Source organism: Cyanistes caeruleus, chromosome 2 (assembly GCF_971803275.1).
Source record: "Cyanistes caeruleus chromosome 2, bCyaCae1.hap1.1, whole genome shotgun sequence".
Taxonomy (NCBI): Eukaryota; Metazoa; Chordata; class Aves; order Passeriformes; family Paridae; genus Cyanistes; species Cyanistes caeruleus.
In genome coordinates this window covers 10,967,364-10,988,185 of record NC_141702.1, presented here as the reverse complement: position 1 = coordinate 10,988,185, position 20,822 = coordinate 10,967,364, and the positions used below count along the sequence as shown (strand labels likewise).

The following is a 20,822-nucleotide window of genomic DNA, read 5'->3' as shown; positions in this document are numbered from 1 at the left end:
TAAAATCCAGCTTCAACCCAGTAGTGGCAGTAACATGAACTCTCCCCAGGGCCAAAATTTTTGATCACACACTCAGAAATATCTATGAGAACAATCCCCCTTTTAATGTTATTTCTGTATAAATTATGCACTACTCCTTTCCAGCCAACATTTTTTTTATCAGCAAAAGTTATTTGGTAAGGTTTTTGTTTTCATACTGAGTTTTGATTAAGGAGGAGGAAAAAAAAGAGCATTTCATTTTCACAGTATCTCTCGGCAGAGCAAGCACTCCTGTTTCTACTGTGGGATTTTGTTTTTCTCTACAGTATGTCTTGACAAATAGCCCTCTCTGATTACTATGCTTGCACAAGATTTCATTATGGTTTTGATAACATGCCACAATCTTTAAGTTTCTGTTTGATATAAAGAGTCTGTCCCTGAACAGTAATCATGAGAGAGTGGGGAATATTGAGTGTTAGAGTTTCCATATTTTATGAGCTGCCAAAATAAATGATTTAGGGCAGAGAAGCCTGTATTAGTAGCAGATCTCCAGCTTCACTAAGGCAAGATACAGTGCTGATGAGTGGGCCAGTTTGTGGGAACTTATTTTTAGTTCCATTGTTATGACTTCAGTCTTCAGAGCCCAGATTCCCAGGTGGTATGAGTTGATCTGGTTCCATTGTCTTCTGTGCAACTGTGAGTTCTACACTCATTTATGATTCTCTCTATAGCCCATGTATGTCTAAGCATCTGGTGCTGATGACACAAGACTCTTCCGGACATATTCAAAATTTTCATTTTACCACTGCCCAACATGAGCAGTTTTTTGATTATTTGCAGTGCTTCTTGGGGTCTTTCTGATCCCTTCTATACTAATTCTATATTTGACTGTAGAAGTGGTATCAGTCAAAGGGGAGTCAAGTTAGTTTTAAACTTTGGCTGGCTGCAAAAGAGGAGTAATACACCAGAGATCAAAGGGAAATATTTTCCAAGGATCTCATCCAAGGGAACTCCTCTTGGATGAAAATATTCCAAGGGCCACACAGACTGAAAAAAGTCTCTCCAGAGGCCAGAACTGCCCATTTTCAGAATCTCTGTGTTAATAACTTCCAATTCTCTGTTTGAGGAAACTTCTCTGGTGGTTCCTGTTTCACTGTGTTGTTTATTATCTGTCTACTTGGGGAATCACATGTAGGTAGTGTTTCCCACCATGTTAATTTTATCTTACATATATCTTAAAAAGCAATGCTGAACTGCTCCCAAGGCTGTGGGAAATTGTGTTTCTGGGAAGTTACTGATTTACAGTAAATATCCTGGTGACATTTGTCCAGTCAGTGGAGTTTCACTAGTAGTGAGTTGAAATTATAAGATATCCCCTCAGCAGACTCTGATATGTTTGGGGTTTTTTTTCCCTTAACAGAGAATTTCAATGCATCTATAATCAAAGGAAAGAACACTTTAGCTTGTAGTCATGACCAAATTCTGACTAATACGGGATTGAGTCAGTACATTGGACCTAAATTCTAGATTGTGACCAGACTTGTACTCAGTTACCTTCTCTCACAAAACAGAGGACTGAATACTGAAATAAATCCCAATTAGTCATCATGATTCCCATCCTTTGCATACTGAACTGATGAGTAAAGATCTTGCCAGGAAGAAAGGGAGGAAGGGATTTAGATTTCTCATTGTCATTGCTGTAAAGAATGTAGGATAAAGTAATCAAGTGAAATCTCTTGTCTGCTATGTATTATCTTAGGCAATAAAAGTTTAGCAAGCCACATTAACTTGGTGATCCACTTCACACACCTGTGTCCTGTTATTTTCTAATTACATTATAAAAGATTTGTGTCTACATTAAAAGAGTATATTGAGGTCATTTTTACACAGCTTCATATTCTGAGAGGGACTTTTTTCTGAATTTTCATTCCTAATATATTGAAGGGGAGGCTATTATAAAAACAGTGAATCAGAGGATCAAGGAAATAAGAGAACCTCTCTGGAGGTCATCTAGTACAGTATCTTGATTACAGCAGGACTACAACAACAGTAGATCTGACCAGTTGAGGTCAAGTCTAGATGATTCTTGAAACTCTCTGAGGACAGGCCTTCCATGCAGATGTGGGCTCCAGTGTTACACTACCATCCTAGTGAAGAATTCTGATGTTCCAGGTGAACCTCCCAAGCTGCAGCACTTTGTTCTTGCCCTTTGTTAAATTATCTCCTTCTCCTGAGAGTAGTTTTGTCCCATTGTCAACTTTACAACTATCCTCCAAAGAGTTGTAGTCTGCTGTTAAATCACCCCTTTGCCTCCACATCACTGCTGAAAGGCAGGGCAACTTCTTCTGGCCTTCCTCTGGCCACATTCCTCCTAATGTGATCCATCATACCATTTTCTGTGCTTGTGATCAGAGCACACTCATGTCCATTAGTCTGGTATTCCCTAAGTGCCAAATGTCCTTTTCAAAAAGGCTGCTGTTCAGAAAATTTGCTCACTGACTTGTGCTTGCCCCAGGTATAAACCTTTGCATTTATCCTGACTGAATTTTGTGAAACTTCTCTTAGATTAATCTTCAAGTTTGTCAGGGTCTCTTTGGCTTCATACTCCAGTTGTAGAGTGTGTCAAACCCTGCAGTTTGCAGTTAATTAAGTATTGTCTACACATTTGACAAGGGTGGCTTCTGTCTCATTTTCCAGGTCATGGCAAAAGATGATGAAGAGCACCAGTCCTACTATCAGTTCCCAGGCTGCTCTGCTTGTTTCTGGCTGCCAAATTGATACTGAGACACTAATTAGAATGAGGTGCCTTGGCCAGTATTCAACCCATCTTGAAGACAGTTTGTCTAGCCGGTATTTCCTCAGCCTACATATGAAAACACTGTGTGGGATGGTGTGAACAGTTTTACAGAAGCCAGAGTGTATTACATGTTATCTGCACAGACACTTATTTCTTCATCAAAAGCACTTGGGCTGGTGCTGTGTGATCTGCTGATGTTGACTGTTCCTGATTACCTTCCTGTCCTTCAAGCTGGTGAAGCTATAATGCTAATGGGGTGGTGGTGGTGGAGAGAATGGAAAGCTCCTCTGATGGAACAGGTTTCAGTTAAATGATACACCAAAATATTCTACCACTCAATGCAAATGGCTGTGCATTAAACCAGTGCAGGTTTTGGTGGCACCAAAAAATCTGTCTCCTGAGACTCTTCCCCTTAGCAGAGCTTTATTGCTGTTGGAGGTTTTGTGTGTCTTGACTTGGAAAGCAGATAAGTATGCAACGATATAAGAACATTTATAACTTTATAAAAATATAGTTTTAGCAAATCTAGTTTGTTCTTGGCACCAAATTAAGCTGTCTCTTACACCACCTGGTCTTTCCTGTATCATGCCCTTTTCTCCTATTCTGTTTGTCATGTTCCTTGATAAACTATTTTAAATATCATTGTTATTAAGTATCACTCCTGGACATGAGTCAGGATGAATAGCTCATTTCACATCTCCAACAGTTGTTGTTTTAGGGTTTCCATAAACTCAGCTAGACATCAATGTATCAGTTACATTTAGGCCATATGTTCAAGACTTTATTTAAAGCATTAGGAATAGCATCTCATATTTTATGCTGCTCAGTATATTATAATGTAAAAAAAAAATAAAAATACAAAAGACAAAATTAAAAGGATTTTGGGTTTGGTCAGACTGAAACCTTTCAATTGACCTCAAATTAATTTCATCCAGCCATTTCCCTTCAGAGAATTTTGAAATTTTCTAGTGGGGAAAAAAGCCAAGGTTTTAAATCCTTTGTGAAAAAGATTTTCATTCCCTGAAGAGCTGTAAAATTCAAGTAACAAACATGTACATGTTTTATCCCCTCCTAAATCACATGTCAGCTTCCTGCAGGCGAATGCCAGCAGTTCCTGTCAAAGGTATAAGGTATAAAACTATTCTGGTAGGAGCTGAGCTTCAGAGACTTCCTGACTAACATGGGGATTGTAAAAAAATCTAAAATAGATTGGGAAGGAAGGCTGCATTCATGTGAAACATGGAAGCTCTTCTCCAAGATCAGAGGTGATTTTTAAAGGGTCAGGATCCTCTGGATTGTTAGAATAGCCTTAGGCTTTTCTTTGGAGAGATACAGCTTGAAGTAAAGAGTGTTAAGGTAATAAAAATTACTCCAGTTACAGGATTCTTCAGCTGGAGCTTTCTGAAAAATTTGAGAAGAAATATGTGTCCTCCCTGGAGCTCACATAAGAACTATGAGTGGATAATGGATAAAGTAAGAAATTATCATTTTTCAGGAAAACAATCCAAGCCATTTCAGAGAAGAAAATGAAGCCACAATGATAATAAATAATTAAATAATATTTGGTTATCTGTGCCAAGTTGTGTGAATATGTCCCTAGTTTAAATGAGTGTAAGTCAGAAGACGTGCAGAATGAGGAATTTGCTTTAGAATTAGTCCTTAAAATAGACAGAGATACTCTTAAAGTAAGTAACTGAAGGTTATATTCTGTGTTTCACTCACAGTCACAGTAGATGCAAATAACAGATAAACAGTATCCTACCTGGTGCATCTTCTGGCCTATGCTGGATTTTTCTCTGCAGCCTCTTATTATTTTGATTTTTAGGAAGTTAAAAGTTCCAAAGAAGTGTACACAATGATGAATATTGTTTTGTAGACTATTCTGTAAATAGTCTATAAAATATTTTTATCAGTGAGGGCGCTTTTATGATCTTAATCCTAGGAACTTTTTTAACCTAAAATATAGCATCTGCAGTAAATATAAACTGATTTTTGGCTAATACTTTAAAATCCTCTGTAACTATTTTTTTTTTTTTTTTTTTTAGCCTGTAGACCTGGATTTACATTTATTTCATCTGACATATACAAACATCCAGTCTTGGTATCAAAGGTCAAGTAAGTTACCTACACTGGCTGTGGAACAAGGTCATCCATGGGTGAGGTGGCTGAGCTTCCCGAAATCCACTCCCTGGTTTACCTCACTGCAGCTTCACCAGTGACTTGAGCCCATCTCTGTGAGAAATTAATGAAGCCACTGAAATCAAAGGAAGAAATTAAATGCTTGTGTATACTCCTGCTTAACTCACAGGCTTTAAAAATTATTTTAATTAATTTAATAGAACTTGCCTTCTAGCCATATCTTATTTTTCCTTTTATTTAATAATATTTAATTATTAATATTTAATAATAATTACATAAGTGTTATTTTTTGTATGTACACTTCTATACACGTTGTTTCTCTGGGCGGATATTCCTTTTCTTCACCTAGATTCTTGAAAAGTCTTGCAGACTTCTTTGCATCCCCAGCACATAGGACTGTGAGCCCGATTAAGCTCCAGCCCTTGATGGTTTACTGCTGCTTGGCAGTGGAATCCTGATACTAACATCCATTTATTTAAAATCAGTTACATAAAGCTGAGGACACAGATATTGGTAATTCCTGGAGTTGAAATAAAGAAGCAATCTTTTCCAGAACTGCTGAATTTTTTTGAGTAGCAAAACTTTATAAAATCTTCAGAGTTGCAGAAGGATGGTTCTCACACTATGAAATTAGCAGCAATGTTAATAGTTTGATAGTAATAAACTGGAAGATACAATTAATTTTTGATAAATGAACCATCATAAATCTACAGAGAACAGTGTTGATTACATCTATGAGATCAAATAATGTCTTCTCAGATTTGCAATGCAACTTTAGGTTTTTCTCTTACCGCCAGTAACTTGCCCTTTGGTAGTTTTCAAATAAAGACAGGATTAGAAGGAATCTAGTTTGAATAGGAGCTATGGCCTGTAGGTGGTCATGGCTATCAAGATGATCAGGCTGTTTAGGAAAATGTTCGGCAGTCAGCAAATGTAAGGTCTGAACATGAAGATCTTCGTGGCCAATTAAAATACACATCTGTCACATTTAATTCCAACATAATCAAGGAAAAAGATTATTATCTTCCCAACTGAGGTGTTTTTAACATGTTTTGGACACACATTTTATACTCATTTCAGACTCATGTTATATCTAATCTACATCATCTTTCCTAGGTTTCTGTCAGAATTGAATTCTTGGTTAATTATCAATGATTGTAGGATTTTCTTCCCTGTGTTATGACTTATTTTCTTGTTCAGTTTTCTTGTCTTTTATTATATCAGGTCTCTCTAAACATTCTCTGTCCTTAAAAATCTTGCCAAATAACCCCTGGAGTGCATACCCATTTTAACAGTGTGAGAAAGCCCTCTGACATTTAAGTGCCTTACTTGCTCTCAGCTGGACATGTGCTTAACAATGGTGCTGAATAGGGCTTTTAGTGCTAATCTCTGGACAAATCTTTCTTCTTGGACCCTGCTGTGCTGGAAAAAGACATTTCTGCAACCAAAAGTGCCTCACCCTTCTTCCTCGGCTCTGGCCAGAGGTGGCAGTGTTGCTGACAGAGCTGATGCCCCTGTCCCAACACTGGCCATTTCCTGTAGGAACAGTTCAGCCCAACACCAAATTCTGCTTACACTGATGGTGGTCAACACCTCCACCAGAGCCACTGCCTGGACAGAGGCTGCCTACCACATCACAGCTCCCTTTCCTCAGGAACCAATGTAGAGGTGAGACTGGGAAAAAGTCTGAACACTTCCAGAGCTGAGTATAAAAGTGATTTAAGGTACAGCATGTGGCATGCCAGGAAACACTTCATTATGATTGTAGGTGTTACCCAAAGAGCACTAGTGTGTTTAGCATTTTAGATTTTCTACCCTATAACACATGACACAAGGTTTATGCTGCACATGTTTAAGTCAGAAAAGGTGTTATAAGTAGGAAAATGGGGAAGGAATTAAAGAGCAAACAGATTTCTGAGTGTGTTTGAGTTCATAAATAGCTTCTCCAAAGTAATATCTTTCTAGAAGATGAATCAGAAAAACATTATTTACTTCTCTGTAAACCAACAGAGCAAAGGTGATTCATTTAGCATGACTAAAACATTAGGCATCTTTTTAGGATGGTCAGCAAACATCCTGCTCCTATATTCTCAGTATCACACAGCCATTGGCAGAACCAAAATGGAAAAGTAAGGTTTGTTTATTTTGAGGACAACTTATTGTATTTTTTCCAGCAGTTCTTCCTGCTGTAAGCAAACCTGCACTTATTTAGGGCCAGACACATCACTGTAAATTATCTCCCACAATGAAGGAGATGGAGCAGATTAATATGGGAAGCTTTTTTTTAAAAAAAAAAACAGAAAAAAAAAATGACCACAATAAACAACAAAAAGATCTCATTATAAACTGGAATGATGAATAAGTTGCACACACATAGGAACCCCTTCTGAGAAAAGAAGGTCAAATAGTTAAAAGAATTTTGAAACTTTGACTGTGATCTATGTGATTACTCAATATTTCTCTCATCAGTTGTTATAAACATATATATATGAGGGTGAAAAGCTCATTTAAGGCAGGAAGGATAGGCTGCTGGAAACGGCACAGCCTTTGTATTTAGGAGTAGAGCTGTCTAAATAACTAATCTTTCCACTCTTTGTCTAAACTTCGGAAAAAATTGTTTCAGGTCAACCCAAAATGACTTTTTTGTTAGTTTTGCTAGAATAAAAATGAAGGAAAAGGTATTTAAATTCTGATCAAATTAAACACAGTGCTTGATTATTTATCTTGCAGTTTGTTCTGGTTTTTTTTTCTTCATTTCAATTTTACGTTAGATTCAACTACGTTAGCCTTACTCTCAAAGTGTGTAAAGTGAGAAATCTGAACATTCTTTTTTTTTTCTAAAATGGGCTGAAAAAATTCTTATTTCTATGTCCACATTTATTTTCAATTTATACTATATATTAGCTTTATATCACAAATTCTTTTCATCAGAAAATCTTTTAGAACCCTTAGATGTTCTAGGAACGCGGCAAAAATTAAATCTAATGACTAAGGTAGATAATCCAACATTTTAAAAAGACAAGGAATTAGGCAGGTATGTGCAATAAGTAATTAATAACCAGACTCAAAATTATCTTCCAATTAAGAAGATTTTTTTAAACAACATGTCAATATTGATTTGAAATGCGAATTCTCCAAAGTCACCAGCCTTTGGATGTCTGGAGTGTACTGCAGCCACAATGAATGGAACACATTTGTAACTGCGGCAGCTGAATTCTCCTTTCTTTTTTAGAGCTACCTCTGTTAAGTGAGCTCCTTGCATACATTTGATGTCACTTTTACCTTTCTGCCATTTTCATGATGAAAATAATTAGTAAATACAATAAATGTGTCTGGGAAACAGGCAGAGCTGCCCTGCCAACATGGCTACTAATTTGTTTCCAATCCAGTGGCAAATTATTCTCTGGAACATTTCTTTCAGAGACACACACACACACACACACACAGAGAATGTGTGTGAGAGAGAGAGAGAGAGAGAGGGAGAGAAAGAGAAAAAAATTAATAAATATTTTGCAGAAGGTGAAGTTAGAGGTCCTGTCACAAATCCTGAACAAATTACAGGGAAGCAGAACCAGCTGGTGGAGGAATACTGCTGCAGTAAGCACAGCTCCTGGCCTGGCCGGCCGGCCACTCTGCAATTCTCAGCTTTACTGTTGCAAAATACCTTGGCAAAATAATAGGCAGAATGTGTTGCATTTATTCAAGAAAAACAAGAGATGATCCAAGTTACTTTATGAGGAAATATGAAGTGGTCCCTGCCTGGGGTTTCTACGCCAGGTCACTCTGTGTGCTCAGAAAAACTCAGCACAAGAGGGTTGCTAAAGGGAAGCTTATGAGGGGGTGTGGAAGGAAGAGTCTAAAAAAGGGAGGCTATGACACAAACCTCATGGATGCAGAAGGAGCAGTGGCTTAGGCAGAGCTCGCAGCTCTTGTCTGCTACAACACCAAAATCCAGTAATTCCACACAGTGTGTGGGGTAGCATGGCTGATGTTATTTTATCTTAGTTTTATTTGAATTCACTATTTCAAATGACCCATTAGAAACAGCCCAGTCACCATCTCGCTCAGAGGGAGGGAGACCTTTCCCAGAGGGCTCTCCCAAAGGATATAACCCTGCAGGTGCAGCGCTGGGCAGAAAACTCACCATGGTAAAGTAGAAAGGAGCTACATGTATCCATTACTTATTCACTCTCTTCTCTATGGCCAACCTCTGAGCCTTTAAACTTTTTCTCTGTCCATAAGATGTTGCCTATGAGTTTTGAAAGGATGGGTTAGCATTTGCTCGTAAGAACATCAGCATGACTAATCCTTAGCTCAGATTCTACCAAAATCTAATTCTTAAGTAATGATTTTTACTTTATATAGAACATAGAATGTAAATGAAGTGAAAGAAGGAAAGTGAGAGAGAAGGGGGAAGGTTGCAGTAGTGGCAGGGTTTTTGCTGTAGCAGACTATTTAATATCTGAACCACATGAGTAACTAATTTTTTCAAGCTTAAGGATTCTTGAGAACTTCAGGTTTAAAAGAGATGGTTTTCTAGGAAAGATGAAGTAGCTCATCCAGAAATTGCTGTCTCAATGCAGAACGCCTCTGTCAAGATGTAGTGACCTGTAATCTGCAGGAAACCAGATTAAATCCCCCAAATGGTTCCTCATGTTCCTCAAATGGATGTCTGCATACTACAGCTCATTTACAAACAGACAATGTGTCATTGGCAATTTTTTCACAGGGTGTTAATAAAAGGCTAATCAGTCCTTGTAGTAAGGGATTCTACAACAGCTTCTATTGATGGACTGTCTCTACCATGGCTTGTAAATCCTTTGTTTAAGGAGTCTTAGTATAAAGTGTTGCAATGACAGTAATAATCTAAATGTGCAACCAATTCTGCCTCCTCCGCTGCCAGCAATGCTGATAATGAGCTAACAGAAGCACTGCTATTATTGCAATGAAGCCTGCAGGGAGAAAAACCCTAAAGGCTTTTATTAGCAACACCAAGACATGCTGCTGTTTCATTCCAAACCAAAATGAATCACCTTTTCTATTTCTGGATTGGAACAGCAATTGCCTGCATTGCAATACGTTGCACAGTATGGCATAAGTGCTGCCCCTACTATGAGTAAACTCCAAGTACTCCTGGAGTCTTATCCAGGCAGTTTATATATTCTATTTTAGTTTTACAAAATGGGATATATAAACTTGGGGACTTCAAATAAGACAACTCAGCATACTCTTGCCTTTCTAAACATGCACAATGTTTAAATGTTTAAAATTTGTGTGTTTATAGCACTGGAAAATAAAATCCAGTGTGCCAGGTAAAACAATGGTGGCATGACAGCACCACTGACAACCTCACCTCTACTTTGGAGTAACTATTTCTTAAGAAAGGGAGATTCTTATTCAGTGTTTGACCTATATGTTGAGGCAGCAAGAAAGAAACTCAAGTAGAAGGGTAAGATTGAGAAGTCTTGAATTTTCTTTTTGGAATATATTACTGAGGTAAAATATCTGATTGGATCCTTCACTCATTTCATAAATGCTGTAAATGACACAGAGGTAATTCAAGTCTCTGTTTGGTATAAGTTTAGATTCAGAATGAAGATACAAATTAAACACTCTTTAAACAGGATCTTGTTCATGCTCTCTTCAAAAAATCAGAAGCCATATTTAGCACAGTACCCCATGGTCACAGCTCCCTTTGGCTCACATGGAAGCTATTAATTGCCCAACACTTCTGAAAACCAGGTCTGAATTGTCTCCATCTGGGACACAACAGATGAATAAATACCTGCAGTACCAAATGAGAAGTGACCATGAAAACCTTGGCCTCTCAAAGAGAAAATCACAGTAGTTTATCCCCATGCCTCAGCTGCACAACTTAAAAACAAACTACAGAAATCTTAAAAACAAGATTGGGGTGGGCAGAGACCTTGCTGCTGGTTTTTAAGGTGCTCTTGAAACAGAGCCAACAGAGCAGCATAAGGAATCATCAAGAAGCCAAAGTGTTATTAATTACTCTTATATTTATGTGCTAATGCTGGTAATCTTAAGTAACTGTTTGTGAGAATGTTTCAGCCTGGCTGAATCCAGAAGTATTGTGTAGATGCAGTAACTGTCAAGAATATGAGCTGTGGAACAACAAAAGCCACCTGCATTGCTCATGAAGGTCTGGAACCAAAGTACCGGAAAGACGGGGTTACATGCCAAGAAAAGAAAAATCCATTCTGCATGTTCTACATATGGACCGAGGCATGAGGCCCATAAAGATGAAAAGCTGCCGCTAATTTTAGTGGGATGTTTCTATGACTAATGGACCGTGTCACTTATAAGTCCTCTGGACACACCACAGTCCCTGCTCAGAACTGAAGGAGAGTAGTTTGATTCCCAGATGGATACCCTGGAAAACTGGCATTCCCATGAACCATCGTGTACCTTTAAAATGATGCTGTAGTAATGGTGATGAAAATAAAACACAGTCAGATCCTGTGCTTTCATGGCTGGAGGCAGCAATCAGCAGATCGTCACATTGCCAGAGCTGACTTCATTTGCTCTTTGGCAAATCTGTGCAGCAAATCTGAAACCCAGGTATTATTATTTTCAGTCAAAATTCCAGCAACTGACATCTCTTGCTACTTTTCAAGTAGCCCCTAGTGACTCGCCAGCGCTAAAGGACTTTGCCATATTTGCAGGAGCACAGCCACTAAAAATAGTCAAGCATGTGCCTACAAGATGGCTTAGTCTGCACAGGGTTATAAAACATACACTGGACATGTGATTTGCTTTGCTGTCGTATTTTCTGAGTTGTGAGCAGCAAGCTGCCAAAATAGAATTCATTTAGTGATTTCTTCAGAGCTGTAAGCTTAAAACTGGTTTTTCTGTTCTTAATTTATGTCATGGAGTCTCAACAGCAATTTAATTTGAAGCCTCAGAGTGGGGGAAAGCCAGCTACTGATGTCTGCAGGCTGGTTGAATGTGTGCTGGCAGAGGGCTGGAGTCAGAAGCCGTGCTGGTAACTGCTTCAAAGAAGTGGCTGCTCAATCCTCAGACAGTCTGAGCATTTTCCTTCATCAGGTGACATAGGAACTGGAGCAGAAGTTTAGATATGCAGATGCTGTACCTGAGAGTTATGTGGCCAGCTTGATATAAACAAACAACAAAATATTACTGCAGTGATTGAAAAAGCCACTATAATATTTTCACCTTCAGAGCAGTAGTTAATTTCCAGGTTTATACTTGAAAATGTGGAAAGGGGCTCAGACACTTTGAAATTTAGAAAATATGAAGCAAAAGTTCAGTTTGAAAGGTGAGTGTTAAGAAATTATTTGTCCTTCCTTCCTTCCTTCCTTCCTTCCTTCCTTCCTTCCTTCCTTCCTTCCTTCCTTCCTTCCTTCCTTCCTTCCTTCCTTCCTTCCTTCCTTCCTTCCTTCCTTCCTTCCTTCCTTCCTTCCTTCCTTCCTTCCTTCCTTCCTTCCTTCCTTCCTTCCTTCCTTCCTTCCTTCCTTCCGCCACTTCCTTCCTTCCTTCCGCCACTTCCTTCCTTCCTTCCTTCCGCCACTTCCTTCCTTCCTTCCTTCCGCCACTTCCTTCCTTCCTTCCTTCCTTCCTTCCTTCCTTCCTTCCTTCCTTCCTTCCTTCCTTCCTTCCTTCCTTCCTTCCTTCCTTCCTTCCTTCCTTCCTTCCTTCCTTCCTTCCTTCCTTCCTTCCTTCCTTCCTTCCTTCCTTCCTTCCTTCCTTCCTTCCTTCCTTCCTTCCTTCCTTCCTTCCTTCCTTCCTTCCTTCCTTCCTTCCTTCCTTCCTTCCTTCCTTCCTTCCTTCCTTCCGCCACTTCCTTCCGCCACTTCCTTCCGCCACTTCCTTCCTTCCTTCCTTCCGCCACTTCCTTCCTTCCGCCACTTCCTTCCTTCCTTCCTTCCGCCACTTCCTTCCTTCCTTCCTTCCGCCACTTCCTTCCTTCCTTCCTTCCGCCACTTCCTTCCTTCCTTCCTTCCTTCCTTCCTTCCTTCCTTCCTTCCTTCCTTCCTTCCTTCCTTCCTTCCTTCCTTCCTTCCTTCCTTCCTTCCTTCCTTCCTTCCTTCCTTCCTTCCTTCCTTCCTTCCTTCCTTCCTTCCTTCCTTCCTTCCTTCCTTCCTTCCTTCCTTCCTTCCTTCCTTCCTTCCTTCCTTCCTTCCTTCCTTCCTTCCTTCCTTCCTTCCTTCCTTCCTTCCTTCCTTCCTTCCTTCCTTCCTTCCTTCCTTCCGCCACTTCCTTCCTTCCGCCACTTCCTTCCGCCACTTCCTTCCGCCACTTCCTTCCTTCCGCCACTTCCGCCACTTCCGCCACTTCCGCCACTTCCGCCACTTCCTTCCGCCACTTCCTTCCGCCACTTCCTTCCGCCACTTCCTTCCGCCACTTCCTTCCGCCACTTCCTTCCGCCACTTCCTTCCTTCCTTCCTTCCTTCCTTCCTTCCTTCCTTCCTTCCTTCCTTCCTTCCTTCCTTCCTTCCTTCCTTCCTTCCTTCCTTCCTTCCTTCCTTCCTTCCTTCCTTCCTTCCTTCCTTCCTTCCTTCCTTCCTTCCTTCCTTCCTTCCTTCCTTCCTTCCTTCCTTCCTTCCTTCCTTCCTTCCTTCCTTCCTTCCTTCCGCCACTTCCTTCCTTCCTTCCGCCACTTCCTTCCTTCCTTCCGCCACTTCCTTCCGCCACTTCCTTCCTTCCTTCCGCCACTTCCTTCCTTCCTTCCTTCCGCCCCTTCCTTCCTTCCTTCCTTCCTTCCTTCCTTCCTTCCTTCCTTCCTTCCTTCCTTCCTTCCTTCCTTCCTTCCTTCCTTCCTTCCTTCCTTCCTTCCTTCCTTCCTTCCTTCCTTCCTTCCTTCCTTCCTTCCTTCCTTCCTTCCTTCCTTCCTTCCTTCCTTCCTTCCTTCCTTCCTTCCTTCCTTCCTTCCTTCCTTCCTTCCTTCCGCCACTTCCTTCCGCCACTTCCTTCCGCCACTTCCTTCCGCCACTTCCTTCCGCCACTTCCTTCCGCCACTTCCTTCCGCCACTTCCTTCCTTCCTTCCTTCCTTCCTTCCTTCCTTCCTTCCTTCCTTCCTTCCTTCCTTCCTTCCTTCCTTCCTTCCTTCCTTCCTTCCTTCCTTCCTTCCTTCCTTCCTTCCTTCCTTCCTTCCTTCCTTCCTTCCTTCCTTCCTTCCTTCCTTCCTTCCTTCCTTCCTTCCTTCCTTCCTTCCTTCCTTCCTTCCTTCCTTCCTTCCTTCCTTCCTTCCTTCCTTCCTTCCTTCCTTCCTTCCTTCCTTCCTTCCTTCCTTCCTTCCTTCCTTCCTTCCTTCCTTCCTTCCTTCCTTCCTTCCTTCCTTCCTTCCTTCCTTCCTTCCTTCCTTCCTTCCTTCCTCCCTCCCTCCCTCCCTCCCTCCCTCCCTCCCTCCCTCCCTCCCTCCCTCCCTCCCTCATAATGATATGTGGTGGTGTTGTAACACATGTACTCACATACTTCTAAAAACTGAGATGCCTCTCTAAAGAGTGTTAAACTTTGCAATCATCTGACTATTTTCCAGTAGAAAAATGAAAGTTTCAGTTTGTCCACTGAAACAGAAAAAATTGTACTCCTGTGTACAGAGTTTGGAAATGGTCACTTCCAAATCCACAAAATCTGTTGACACGTGTGATAATGTGGTCCCTGTGATTCCAGGCATTAATGCACCCTTTCTTGCATATAATAAATTAGCAAGGTGCATCAGAGTTTATTTTTAATGTCGTTTGTTAAATTTTATCATACAAACCAGTTTTGACAGAAACTTTTCACAAAAAAAAACCTGCCACTTGAGAATTTAAACTCAAACATCATTGTGGGAATCCTAGGAACAGAAAAAAAACCCCAAAAACAAAAAACAAAACCCCCAAAAAATCAAGAAACCCAAATCCTATATGCTAAATAGAATTAATATACTAGGACTGCATTTTTCTGCTACTCACAAGAGTTCCTGGTGAAGCCCCTGTCCCTGCTCCAGGGAAGCTCTGGCAGTGCCACCTGGTTCTGGCTACACCATGGCCACCACCACTGGGGCAGGAATTGCCCTCAAGCAGCAGTAGTGTCAGCTGAGGCAAATTCCTGTGTTACTCTGGAAGTCAAGAAACATTACCAATAAAAGATAGCTGATGAACTAACCTACATTTTTGAGCATCTAAAGGTTTCCTTGTGATGATTATGTGTGCATCAGTTTATCTTTTTCATTCTAGTCCTTTTCTTCCACTTCATTAAAGTTCCCAACAGGCCAGAAACTCCTCAAAATGGCTCTTCCACAAAAAAAGCAGAAAAGCAGAATCCTTGTTCTTTGTGCAAGCATGTCAGCACACCACAGTGTATTCCATCTGAATTTTTAATGGATGTGGTTTTGGAAAAAAAATAAAACTAAGAACTAAGTAGTAACTTCAAACATCTACTAGTTCCAATGTCTCCATGGCAGGGGGAATCCTGTCAAGCCCCATAGACTTATAGGGATCCAGCTGGAGCAGCAGTTCCCACACAAGTTCAGATTTGATTGGGAATTTATAATTCTCAGAACCATGGTCCTTCCTTTTTTGCCTTAGCCCCAAAATATCCCTCTTCAGCAACGCTAGTCTTCTGCTTCATTTCTTTCCCTTCCAACATTTAGGAATTGCCTATTCCTGTGCCCTTAGGAGGTGGTCCTTAAAAAGCAACCAGCACTGATGGACCCTGGCCCCTTCCAATGCATTTTCCCAAGTCCTTATTCACTAATTCCCTGCACAGTCTGAAGCCTGTTCTCCTTGTGTCCAGGGTGGAAGTTTTGCTGGCACTTCTCCTGTCAATAGATTTTAAACTCAAACACTTCATGGTTGCTGTGGCCAAAATGGCCACAAATCACCACTTCACTTATGAGAGCTCTGTCAACAAGCAACCAATCAAGGAGGGCATCTTTCCTAGTCTCTTCCATCCCAAAATATTCCATGATTCCATGGCCTTTAAAGAAAAAAAAACAAGATCACTTGCTAGTTTGCTTTTCCTAGTTGGGGTGGAAGGACTCTCAATTTTCTGTTTACTGCGTAGGTACCTAAATCTGAGGTAGTCATTCTGGATCCTCTTTAACAATAGAGATTAAATAAGTGCAGCTCTGAAGGGAACAATGCAATTTTAATAACTACTTGTCAGCTGAGTCACCTGGTACCCTAGAAGTACTTACTCCTGCCCACGGGGTACAAAGGGAGTGCAGAGTGACCAGCCTTGCTGTAAATCTTCAGGCCACAGGTGGCTGCCCAGAGCTTGATGGATGCTGCCACCTCACACCACGCCAAATTGGTGAGTGATGAGTGGGGCACAGAGAACATTGGAACCTCTGCTTTAGTCTCCACTTGAAACACTTTGCTCTTGCTGCTGTTTCCTACTCTGTGAAATATTTTTTTGCTCAATGTATCAAGGGGATGAAATGCAACCAATTCTTTACTTTGAGGACAGACACAGGGAAACCTAAGGAGCTACTGCTACTGCCCAAAGGCAGCCCATAGCTATTGGTTTAATTGGTTTAATTTTCATTTGGAGCTTTCATATATGCAAGCAGATATAGGGTGCAGGTGGTTCACACACATTTTCAGCATGCTAAGAAGACAAGAATGGCTATTACTTCTATTTCTTATTTATTAATGTGCCTGACCCATGGGCTCTCTTCCTCCCACCACAGTAAATTTATGTGCATATAACATATTCATAGAAACCCAAAGTGCATAATTTGCTGCCAGCCAGCCTACACTGAGTAAGTACAAAAAGGAGCCTACATTACAGTGTGGGAAGTGTGGTATCACAAATACGTACAAAAGTAAGGGCTCACCTCATAATTCATGTGTGAGGGAACGAATATGACACAGCTAAGATTTTCATTGTTAATTTTTTGCAAGCACATTTTAATTGTAAACAGGCAGGAGCAGTGGCTATGTGTGGTCCCTCTCCCATCTTCCACTTTTGGCGGTTGGAGGGTGTTGGTGAGGAATTTGAGCAGATCTTGATGCTCTCGAATCACCCCCATAAGCAGTCACAGAGATGGAGCTGTTAAAGGAGCTAAACTTGCCAGCTCCCTTCCAGCTGCAACCACAGACCTGGTGTCTCAAGACAGCATCCCTGCCTCCTCAGAGCCAACATATAATGCCTGATCGGACCAGAGTCCACTTCTTTGGTGTGTTATGACAAATCTTGTGGCTTATCAGCTACAAACCTGGTCCCACTGCTGTCAGCCAGGGAGTTGCCCATGTTGTCTTTGATAAAGATGATTGAAATAGATGTTGCTGATTAAAAAAGCCTGTTTTGATTCTGTTTTAAGTGTCTTGTATAGTGAGTTCTCCAATTAAATAGCAGAATCATATTGTACTATAGGCATTGTAATTGTAGTTACAGATGTTTCTGACTTTCAGAAAAGATTTCCTTATGTCTTGTAATATTGCATACTCAGTGTGAAAAACAAACTCTTTACTATTTTTTTTCTTTTGTGCATGGGGAGCAGAAATGTCCACCAGTTTCAGCTTAAAACTTTTTTTTTTTTGTTTGTTTTGCATTGAGGTCAAAACCTTTCAAGATTTCTTTTAGTTTTTTTTAAGAGTACAGAATTAAAAAGATATTTTCCTATTTACTGTAACATGGCTTCATAAGCCAGTAGTGATGGCTGGGAATTTTAATGGTATTTTCTAGCCTAGAGATAAAGCTAAAAGCTAAAAGGGAGGTTTTCTCTTCAGTGGTTACCTCTTTTTTGATTTTTGAAGAGGCCAATTAGCTCTAACCTGACCAATAAGCACATGATTAGCTTTGAGAAAGCTGGCAAAGCTTTGGCTGTCACATTGAAATACACTTATGAACACATTCCTACTTCTTGTGGTTTTATGGTTTTCAACAATAAGCCTGTTGAATTCAGTTATATTTTTGTAAATTATGCAAAAAATATTAGCAAAATACTCTTTTTTCTTAATGTCAAAAAGATATAATAATCAGAATGTAATCTGATGTGATATGGCAGTATGAAACCAGTCTTCCAGAAAATTGAAATTGATTCCAGCAAGTAGTAGTCCTGGGAAGGGGTTCTACCCACCCTTCCATTCTCCAGCTGATTTCAAAGCCTTTTCAAGATTAAAATGGAGAAATTATCAAACACAGTACTTTTTTTTTTTTTTTACTTTTCACTTTCCCTTCTTTCCTTTAAATGAAACTAAATGCATCACTGAAACAAAACAAAACAAAACAAAACAAGCAAAAGTAAATAATATTTGGTGTCCCTGTTGTACACATCAGAGATTTTAATGGAAACTCAGAAAAACCTTTCCCTTTTCAAGATTTTGTCCTGAGAGTGGTGAATACATTAAAAATCCTGAACAGCAGCTGTCTGACTGTAGGCCACATGCCCACAGGACTTTTCTGAATGAAAAAAAGAACAAAGATATCGTTAAATGGAGAGATAAGTACTATGTGAAATGCAGATGCCAGTGCACAAGCTGACTTCACACCTGAATTACCCTGACAGACATCTGTCTGTGAAATACAGAAATAGGTCGTAAATGCTTGGATTGAAATGCATGCATTGAAGTGGCTCAGAAACAACATTGTGGCCAGAATTTGATGTTCTGAACATGAGAGATGGGTTATAGAGGTATCATTGTTGAGAATAAGGTATCTTTTTCCACCTTGGTGGGAAAGCCTCCATTTAAATCACATTTAGTCCATGGTCTGTGTTCCTTTAGGACCTAAAGGAAGAGCCTGAGAGAGAGCAACTGTCTTTTGAAAAGCTGCAGATGTACAGTCACCACAGATGTAACTGCTAAGGTTAAGCTGAGGTTCTTCCTTTACTAAGGAGAAAATCAGGGCAAAGGTGTGTGAAGGAAGAGTTTACACATTCTTCCTGGAGTTCACTGTATTTATAAAAGACAGGCCAAGCGTTGTGGAGTGTGAGTCTTGTTTTATATGCTGATCCAAATGCTTGCAGTTATGGTATGTCTATGCATTTCAGTTTCATCAGCATTCATAGAACAGCTAGATATCATTCACAGGACTGAAAAACTTAACTGAGTGGAACCAGGACTGTTTCTTATACCTCATGTTTAAAAGCATCTATAGAAGTCCTAATTATATTTACAATATTTACACTTCATATCATGCTTAGTGGAAGTATTAGACATTTAATTGACAAGGAAAACCTTTGACACTGACAAAATCAGAAATTTGCAGAGTTAAGTATGGCAGACCAGAATGCTTAACATTTTCTTTCTTATTTGGACTGAGTTTTGGTTGAGCCACATTGATACGTAGTGAAAAAAATAAAGCAACTGTGGCTAGACATGAAAGCAGATTCCCTTACACATATTAGCAAATAACTTGTACCAAAATATATTCTAGAGAAGACTGGGTACCTCATTATTCTGTGAAAAGCCACTTGTTTAAAACTAATTTAATTTTTACTGTACTGAAGCTGTGTGCAACAGAATCAGAATGGCATGAAAAACATCATCGTTTTCTGAGTTTCCCCCTCTTCTGTAGTCACTGTCTCTGGAAAACTCTGCCCCCAGTTTGAGGACTCGCTTATGTTCCATACCCACCAAATAGTGCTGAGGCTCAAGAATTGCCAGATGCTGGCCAAGGACAGTGACCAAGGTGGCTGCTGTTACCTGTGCCTGGGGTTTTCTTTGGTCTGCAGGCAGGAAGCAGAGGAAGATGATAACCCAAGAGGAGGCAGGGCCCTTGCAGACAGCATCTACCCTAAGGTGGGCCTGCAAACGGAGTTCAGCTCCCATGGCATCTCCACTGAACTCTGGATCTCTGCAGTTTCTGCGATGCACAGAGGGGAGAACTGGTTATAGGGTGTGATTGCCCCGCTCCGTTGTGTTCTGGGGGTGCCTCCCCATCCCCATCCACATCCTGAGAGAGCTATTGCGGCCCTGGTGTGAGGCAGGGCCGGAGCTCCGCGGCCGCCCCGCTGCTCCCTGCCTGTCCCGCAGGGAAGGAGCTCGGTGGGATAACATGGAAAAGCTCGTCGGCTGAGCTTGCAGGGAGAGGCCGCTTCCTTGTGGCGGTAGGCAGGAGGCGCCATTACACAGCTTGTGAGGGGGAAGGCGCGAGCAGGCCGGCGGGGCCGGGGCGCCCGTGGCTGCCAAGCCCCCGGCGGGAGCCGCGGCCCGGCCCGGGGCAGCAGCCCTCAGCTCCCAGGCTGCGGCCAGCGGCTCCCGCTGCCAGGAGCGGCTGATCCCCAGCTCCCGGCCGCGGAGCAGCGGGAGGGGCCGCAGCCCACAGCAGCCCAGCCTCGGCCGCAGCTCGCCAGGTGCGCCCCGGCTCCCCCAGCCACGGGCCCGCTCCGTCCGGCAAACGATTGGAACAGACCGGCAACCTACTGATCATGAGAAACGCATCTGAGAGCATCGCGTATGCTTCCTAATGTACGCTTTAGTGTTTGAAGTTCTTTAGAGCAGCGGATCGTTCTGGTATTAGCACAGGTCTTGCCCCGGGCAAAACGCAACCGAATGCTGAGCTTGGGTGGGATTCTGTCCCCTGCGCTCCAGGGCTCCAGCCGCTCGTCAGCAAGCTTCCTGCTGGGAAACTTGTCTCTCTTGTCTATTCTTTTCATTTACCAGGTAAATGAATTAATTGGAAACTTGCCCTTTCTGTCTCGAAATGATAAAATAACAACAGCAGCAAAAAAGCTCTAACAACCGCAAAACACACCACCACCACAACAAAACAAACACAGCTAGAAAAAAACCGAAACCAAACCTCAAAACCTGTGGTGTTTTCATCAAAACATTTTGGTTAGAAATTTTTGAACTTTTTTTAAATCAATATAGTATGTCTCAGGGAGGGGAAAGGAAAGGCAGACGAGAAAAAGAAAAAAGGGAAAAAATATGAGAGGGGAAGAAAAATCTGAAAAAAGAAAAAACGAAAATAAAAGAAAAAATAGAAAAG

General features: G+C 41.1%; 1 protein-coding gene across 2 annotated transcripts; it reads right to left on the bottom strand.

Moving 5' to 3' along the window:
• Positions 1-1,913: 1,913 nt before the first annotated feature.
• LOC111925989 (uncharacterized) lies at positions 1,914-20,559 on the bottom strand. Of its 2 annotated transcripts, none has more exons than XM_086875782.1 (3): positions 20,255-20,559; positions 19,535-19,694; positions 1,914-5,030 (listed from the first exon to the last, which is right to left on the bottom strand). In XM_086875782.1, exons 1-3 carry the CDS (start codon positions 20,485-20,487, stop codon positions 5,019-5,021), a joined length of 405 nt encoding a protein of 134 aa, XP_086731908.1. In that variant the 5' UTR covers positions 20,488-20,559; the 3' UTR covers positions 1,914-5,018. The 2 variants fall into 2 exon arrangements, with proteins under 2 accessions (XP_086731908.1, XP_023778410.1); XM_023922642.2 differs by lacking the exon at positions 1,914-5,030 and adding an exon at positions 18,013-18,290.
• Between the last annotated feature and the right edge of the window lie 263 nt (positions 20,560-20,822).

Coding starts and splice junctions, on each gene's coding strand:
- LOC111925989 (XM_023922642.2), bottom strand. CDS start 20,487: ATGAAAAGAATAGACAAGAGAGACAAGTTTCCCAGCAGGAAGCTTGCT. Junction 19,695..20,254: donor AGATGCGTTTCTCATGATCA/GTAGGTTGCCGG, acceptor TGTGCATCGCAG/AAACTGCAGAGATCCAGAGT. Junction 18,291..19,534: donor AAAGAAAACCCCAGGCACAG/GTAACAGCAGCC, acceptor TTTTTCATTCAG/AAAAGTCCTGTGGGCATGTG.